Source organism: Zalophus californianus, chromosome 4 (assembly GCF_009762305.2).
Source record: "Zalophus californianus isolate mZalCal1 chromosome 4, mZalCal1.pri.v2, whole genome shotgun sequence".
Lineage (NCBI taxonomy): Eukaryota > Metazoa > Chordata > Mammalia > Carnivora > Otariidae > Zalophus > Zalophus californianus.
Window position 1 is genome coordinate 31,390,947 of NC_045598.1, and position 8,333 is coordinate 31,399,279.

Genomic DNA, 8,333 nt, shown 5'->3' on the forward strand with positions numbered 1-8,333 from the left:
ATTAATTTTGTTAGATGTGATAACAATATTGTAGTTAATGTAGGAGAATGTCCTTATCTAGAAATGTATGCTGAAGCATTTATACCTGAAATGTTACGATATCTATAACTTACTTTAAAATAGCCAAAATAAAATAATCCAAAAAATGCACACATGAAAGATGCAAATACAACATATCAACAATTGTTTATTTACATGGTATGTATATAGGTGTTCATTGTTCTATTTCTCTGTATATGTGAAATTTCTTGCAGTAAAAATTTTAAAAAGAGTACCTGTCCCACAGTAGAGTAGTGAGGTATTGGATGTGAAGCACTTGGCTCAGTGTCTGGCACTCAATAACTGCACAATAAAATATTCACTATTATAGTAAATACAGTGATATCTTATAATGCTTATTGACAGATATTTTCCATCATAAGCTAATTCCTTGTGGAGGGAAAAAATAAACTTAGTGGGAAACACCAATTTCTGTAATGTTAGGAGGGTAATTTATAAAGTCTGTATGGGTAAAGTAGAACCCACCAAGAGCTTTTCCTTTTTGCCATTTCCTTGATATATCTCAAATATAAAAAGCAACTGATTTCCACATGTTGCTGTGAACATCCTCTCTCATTACTTCATGCCAATAATTTGTGAGCAGATCTATTTATATTTATTTATAGTTAGTCTTTGAATTTTGCCATACCCTGTTCCTGAGAGCTACATTTAAAAAGTCATTATGGAGCTGATTTTTCTTAAGGAACAGTTTGTAATTGAGTTTTATTTTCCTAGTCAAGGACTTTGTATTGAAGGAATTGTAGAAACGGACACAGTTTTACCAACATTGCCCCAACATTTACAAAGATCTGTACTCACTTAAAATAATAATGTCCCAAGTCAGGAGAATTTTGAAGCAGAAAAGGCAAACCTCAATCTCCTTTTATTTTATTATTATTTTTTAAATATTTTATTTATTTATTCGACAGAGAGCGAGAGAGGGAACACAAGCAGGGAGAGTGGGAGAGGGAGAAGCAGGCTTTCCACTGAGCAGGGAGCCAGAGGTGGGGTTCAGTCCCAGGACCCTGAGATCATGACCTGAGCTGAAGGCAGATGCTTAACCTACTGAGCCACACAGGCGCCCCTGACCTCAATCTCCTTTTAAATGAAGAGATTGAGGCCAAGGCAAATCTGTTACATTACTAATTGGTCATAAATAGATAGGCTTCTATTATTGAACACTACATCTGGAACTAATAATGTACTGTATGTTGGCTAATTGAATTTAAATGAAAAAAAATAGGCTTCTTTAAAGAATGTAAATAGTCATGATTCTTTTAACCTTATTAGAATTTGACAGTGCTTTGGAGAAATTTTTTATTTGTATAATACATTTCTTCAACAGGATATGCAGGGCTTTGTGCCATGGCAGAGACCGGGGAAGAGGTGTCAGCAGAGGCCTCAGGGTTCTCAGACTTGAGTGACTCAGAGTTTCTAGAGTATCTGGACCTGGAAGATACTCAAGAGTCAAGTGCTTCACTTAGCAAGCCTAGCCCTTCTTCTGAACTCCCTGGGAAGGATGGCAAGCTCATCAGCTTACCAAAGTGGAAAAGAAGATTGGATATCTCATCACCTATGGAGCGATTCCACCTTAACTATTTGTATGTCACTGACCTGTGTACTCAGGACTGGTGTGAACAGCAAATGGTATATGAAAGGGACCTTCCTGGTTTCTTGGCTCCTGAGAAGGCGGCTGTTTTGGACACTGGTGCCAGCATCCACCTAGCTAGAGAACTAGAAGTTCATGATCTTGTGACTATCCCCATCAATACTAAAGAAGATGCTTGGGCAGTTAAGTTTCTGAATATATTATCAATGATTCCTATCTTGCAGTCAGAAGGACGCATCAGAGAGTTTCCAGTGTTTGGAGAAGTGGAGGGTGTGCTGCTCGTTGGAGTAATTGATGAGCTGCACTATACAGCCAAGGGGGAACTGGAACTGGCTGAACTTAAGACACGCAGGCGCCCTATGCTCCCTCTGGAAGCCCAGAAAAAAAAAGACTGTTTTCAAGTCAACCTGTACAAATACATCTTTGATGCCATGGTTCAAGGGAAAGTGACCAGTGCCAGCCTAATCCACCACACAAAATTATGTCCAGACAAGCCACTAGGACCTTCAGTGCTGAGGCACGCCCAGCAGGGAGGCTTCTCTGTGAAGTCCTTGGGTGACCTCATGGAGCTAGTCTTCTTGTCTCTAACACTGTCTGACCTCCCAGTTATTGATATCCTGAAGATTGAGTATATTCACCAAGAGACTGCCACTGTGCTGGGTACAGAGATTGTGGCCTTTGAAGAGAAGGAGGTGAAAGGCAAACTGCAGCACTATATGGCCTACTGGATGGGCCACCGAGAGCCTCAAGGGGTTGATGTGGAGGAGGCTTGGAAGTGCCGGACATGCAACTATGCAGATATCTGTGAGTGGAGGAAGGGCGGTGGGATGCCCAGCTCCATTCTAGAGCCCCAAGCCAAAAAAGTGAAATGAACAGAAGGGTGTGCCTTCTTCAGGAACTTCAGAATATATCAGCAGAATAAAAGAGGACCAGTCGTTGAGCTTGGCTTTCATGGAGAGTGTTCTTATTTTGCTTCTTTTCATATTTCCTCAAATTCTAACCATTTAAATCATGACCAAGGTTCAAGGGTGAGTGGGAGGAATCTGGGATTATATGGTCTCTGGAACTTTGCTGTGAATTGCCAAGAAGACAGTTGCTCATCATGGCTGGAGCAAAAGGTATCCTTCAGCAATCATTGCTTTCCTAAGAAGATTCTGAAGTTTCTATTAAGTCTCTTTCCTATTTTTTATTAGTCAAGGCTTTCTACATTTTATATAATAAAATAAAATGAAATGCTGTTCAGGTCAGTTGAACTGATTTTTTTTTTTTTCATAATCTCAATCCTTCAAAGATGACCACTATAAATAGTTGTATGGTATTCCAAGCCTTTAAGTACATAACATAAACATATTTCTGAAGCAGAATTAGTGGAATGAGCACACCAAGAATTTAAAATAAGCATGATAAATATGCTCAAAGAAATAAGGGGAAACAAAGCAGGAGTAGGAGATCATAAAAAATGAAAACATTAGATATAAAAAATATAATATATGAAGTAACATGTAACAGTCACACCTTACAATACCACTCCTAGGGGTAGGCCAAGGGAAGCTCTTACACATATGAAGAAGAGTATACTTTGTAGTACTTTCACAATACCAAAACCTAAACCTAGAATGTATCCAGGTGCCCATCATCAGGAGAGTGTGGATAATGTATAGCAGCCAAAATAAATGAGCCACAATGACGTGCAACATAGGTGAATCTTAGCACAATATTAAATGAAAAGATAAGTCCCCAAAGGTTACATATGGTACGGTGCCCTTTTTATAAAGGGAGAACCAACAAAATTAAAAAACTTTTTTTTTTTTTAAAGATTTTATTTATTTGAGAGAGAGACCACAAGAGCGGGTAGAGTCAGAGGGAGAAGCAGACTCCCCGCTGAGCAGGGAGCCTGATGTGGGACTTGATCCCCGGACTCCGGGATCATGACCTGAGCCGAAGGCTGTTGCTTACCTGACTGAGCCACCCAGGTGCCCAAAATTAAAAACATTTTAAGGAAAATGTGAAGATAGTGGAGAGGAATCTCAGTGCATTTCAGGAGGTGGTGAAACCCTTAACTGCAAACATCACCAAAGAGGCCAGAGGAAAGAATGATACAGATATCACCTGGAAGGAAAAGGCTTGTTTATGCAGACACTACTGGAGAATTTGCGTAAGTAGATGGAGGGGGGAGAAGAGTTGGCAGGGGTGGGGTTTCCATATGAACTAGAAGGTCAAGAACCAGCAGAACATGGTGAATATTGTTAATGTGACTCCATGTTCTACATGAACTGGTAAAACCTGGGCATTTTTGGAGTTATGGTAAATTACCTCTGGAGGTGTTCTGAGCTACACATAAACTTTTCTTATGGACAATGGGAATCTTGTAATAATAACTCTTTCTCATTTACTGAATGAGTGTTATGTGCCAGGCATTGTGCTAAGAACTTTTATGATTAAATCTGTATATCCATTATTATCCCTGATGAGGGAATTGAGGCTTAGAAGCCATCTAAAACTTGCCCGAGATCCTACAGTTTGAAAGTGGGAGACTCCAGCCTAGATATGTCTGACTGCAGTGCTTATGCTCTTAACCATTATGCTCTAAGTTATTTCTTGCTGTTGTTAAGCCTCCAACACTGTATCTTATTCTAGGCCCTAGGAAGTTTGGAATCAAACTGGGGGCATAGTAAGTAAACTGGACTTTATAGGATAAACAGTATTAACAGTCTTCAAGAAAACAACTTGCTCAGAGTTCTGTTGGCATCATCTTAGGTATACTAGAAGCTTTATTTTTATTTTATTTTATTATGTTACGTTAGTCACCACACATTGCATCATTAGTTTTTGATGTAATGTTCCATGATTCATTGTTTGTGTGTAACACCTAGTGCTCCATGCAATACGTGCCCTCAATAATACCCATCACTGGACTAACCCACCCCCCTCCCCGCAAAATCCTCAGTTTGTTTCTCAGAATCCATAGTCTCTCATGGCTCATCTCCCCCTCTGATTTCCCCCCCCTTCATTTTTCCCTTCCTACTATCTTCTTCTTTTTTTTTTTTTTTTAACATATAATGTATTATTTGTTTCAGGGGTACAGGTCTGTGATTCATCAATCTTACACAATTCACAGTGCTCACCATAGCACATACCCTCCCCGATGTCCATCACCCAGCCATCCCATCCCTCCCACCCCCCCACCACTCCAGCAACCCTCAGTTTCCTGAAATTTCCTCCCTCTCTGGTTTCATCTTGTTTTGTTTTTTTCCTCTCTTCCCCTATGATCCCCTGCCGTATTTCTCAAATTCCACATATCAGTGAGATCATATGATAATTGTCTTTCTCTGATTTATTTCGCTTAGCATAATACCCTCTAGTTCCATCCACATCGTTGGAAATGGCAAGATTTCATTTTTTGATGGCTGCGTAATATTCCATTGTATATATATATATACCACCTCTTCTTTATCCATTCATCTGTTGATAGACATCAGGGCTCTTTCCATAGTTTGGCTATTGTGGACATTTCCCCTTTCTCTGCATCCTCGCCAACATCTGTCATTTCCTGACTTGTTAATTTTAGCCATTCTGACTGGTGTGAGGTGGTATCTCATTGAGGTTTTGGTTTGGATTTCCCTGATGCCGAGTGATGTTGAGCACTTTTTCATGTGTCTGTTGGCCATTTGTATGTCTTATTTGCAGAAATGTCTGTTCATGTCTTCTGCCCATTTCTTGATTGGATCATTTGTTCTTTGGGTGTTGAGTTTGATAAGTTCTTTATAGATTTTGGATACCAGCCCGTTATCTGGTATGTCATTTGCAAATATCTTCTCCCATTCTGTCGGTTGTCTTTTGGTTTTGTTGACTGTTGCCTTTGCTGTGCAAAAGCTTTTTATCTTGATGAAGTCCCAATAGTTCATTTTTGCCCTTGCTTCTCTTGCCTTTGGCAATGTGTGTAGGTAGAATTTGCTGCGGCTGAGGTTGAAGAGGTTGCTGGATTCCTGTCTCACATTTAGGTCTTTTATCCATTTTGAGTCTATTTTTTTGTGTGGTATAAGGAAATGGTCCAGTTTCATTCTTCTGCATGTGGCTGTCCAATTTTCCCAACACCATTTGTTGAAGAGACTGTCTTTTTTCCATTGGATATTCTTTCCTGCTTTGTCGAAGATTAGTTGACCATAGAGTTGAGAGTCCATTTCTGAGTTCTCTATTCTGTTTCATTGATCTATGTGTCTGTTTTTGTGCCAATACCATACTGTCTGGATGATTACAGCTTTGTAATAGAGCTTGAAGTCCAGAATTGTGATGCCACCAGCTTTATTTTTCTTTTTCAACTTTCCTCTGTCTATTCAGGGTCTTTTCTGGTTCCATACAAATTTTAGGATTATTTGTTCCATGAGAAAAGGGAACTTTTAAACACCGTTGGTGGGAATGTAAAGTGGTTTAGCCACAATGGAAAATAGTATGGTGATTCCTCAAAAATTAAGAATAGAACTACCATGTGATCCAGCAATACCACATCTGGGTATTTATACAAAACGAAAACCAAAAGCCAAAACACAAACACCAATTTGAAGAGACATATGCACCCCTATATTCATTGCAGCATTATTTACAATAGTCAAGATATGGAAGAAACCTAAGTGCCCAACAGATGAATAGATAAAGAAAATGTGGTGTGTGTATGTGTGCACATACAAACACACACACAAAATGGAATGTGAAATAGTTATAAAAAATAATGAAATCTTGCCATTTGTGACAACATGAATGGGCCTAGACAGTATTATGCTAAGTGAAATCAGAGAAAGACAAATACCATATGATTTCACTTATATGTGGGATCTGAAAAACAAAACAAATGAACAAATAAAGCAGAACAGAAACAGACTCATATTTTCCCATATCTGGGAAACAACACAAATTCCATGACGCATTTATGGAGATAAAACTATAGACAATTACACATTTATTCAGTATTGCAAATATTTATTTAGCACCTATTATGTGCCAGGTTCTGGAGATACCGTCGTGAACAAAACTAAAATTCTACCAATATCAATTCCAATGTATGGGTTTTTCCCCACAACCAAACAATTCTCTGACACCACCTGGTGATAGTGTCAGATCCCACAGGTTAAGAGCTCAGTCCTACAAGCCTGGTCCTCACCCCAACTTCAGATGCCAATCACAAGTCCATGTTGTCACCTGTGCTTTCAACCTACTGGCTATAGATTGGAGGTTCCAACAACCCCTCCCTTGAGTTTGACCAATTTGCCAGGCAGCTCACAGAACTTGGAGAAATACTTTATTTTCTAGACTACCAGTTCATTAGAAAAGAATATATAACTCAGGAACAGTCAGATGGAAGAGATGCATAGGACAAAGTATGGGAAAGGGGTAAAGAGCTTCCATGCCCTTTCTGGGTCATCACTCTCCCTGTACCTCCATGTGTTCACCAACCCAGAAAGTCTCTGAACCCCATCCTTTGAGTTCTTATGGAGACTTCATTACATAGGCGTGATTGATTAAATTATTGGTCACTGGCAGTTGATTCAACCACCAGCCTCTCTCCCCTGCCCAGAAGTCGGGGAGTTGGGACTGAAAGTTCCAACCCTCTAATCATATGGTTGGTTCTCCTGGCAGCCAGCCCCCATCCTTAGGTACAGTCCAAAAGTCACTTCATTAATACAACAAAAGACACCATTATCATTAGGAAATTCCAAGAGTTTTAGGAGCTTTGTGCCAGAAATGGGGATGAAGATGAAACATATATTTTGGGGTGCCTGGGTGGCTCAGTCGTTAAGCATCTGCCTTCGGCTCAGGTCATGATCCCAGGGTCCTGGGATCGAGCCCCGCATCGGGCTCCCTGCTCTGCAGGAAGCCTGCTTCTCCCTCTCCCTCTCCCCCGCTTGTGTTCCCTTTCTCACTGTGTCTCTCTCTGTCAAATAAAAATAAATAAAATCTTAAAAAAAGAAATATATATTTCTTATGTCACAATATCACAAAACAAAAATAATGTGCTTTCATAGAACATATATACAATGAGGGAAAGAAAGGAAAAGGAATAGGAGAAATCAAGGATGGCTCCTAAATTTTTGCTTGAGTAATGAGGTGGTGATGTTGTATTTATTGAACTAGAAGTGTTAGATTGGGGGATGTGAGGGAGCAGGCATTAATGTGTTTGGACATGTGAAGTTGGAGGTGACTTTTAGGTATTTAAGGGGAGATTTCAGGTAGGCATAGGAATCAGGGGTCTTCTGTTCAGGGGAGAAGTGAAAACTGGAGATATATATTTTTTAGTCATCATCACATAAATGGTATTTAAAATCATGGGACCAAATGAGATCATTTAGAGGAAAATTTCAGAAAGAAAAGACCCAAGATCAAACCCTTGAGTATTCAAACATTTGGAGGTAGAACAGAGGAAGAGTTTTAGTAAAGGAAGTACAGAAGTAGTCTTAGTGAAGTGGGGGAAACTAGATTTTTTGAGATGTTCTAGAAACCAAAATAAGGAAGTGTTTTAGTTATGTTAATTGATGTTGAGGTCAAATATAATGAGGACAGAATTGGAATTTCATTAGTAACTTCACAAGATCAGTTTCAGGAGAATAGAGTCAAGAAGCCATTAGAGTGGGGGGCGCCTGGGTGGCTCAGTCGTTAAGCATCTGCCTTCGGCTCAGGTCATGATCCCGGGGTC

General features: G+C 39.6%; 1 protein-coding gene across 3 annotated transcripts in view; it reads left to right on the forward strand.

Annotated features, from left to right (window-relative positions):
* EXO5 (exonuclease 5) overlaps window positions 1–2,898 on the forward strand; it is a 6,354-nt gene extending 3,456 nt beyond the window's left edge. For all 3 annotated transcript variants that reach the window (XM_027617666.2, XM_027617676.2, XM_027617655.2), the window contains exon 3: window positions 1,385–2,898. In XM_027617666.2, the coding sequence (XP_027473467.1) occupies window positions 1,405–2,520 (1,116 nt within the window). In that variant the 5' untranslated portion in view covers window positions 1,385–1,404 and the 3' untranslated portion in view covers window positions 2,521–2,898. The remainder of the gene's footprint in view (window positions 1–1,384) is intronic.
* Window positions 2,899–8,333: the final 5,435 nt, after the last annotated feature.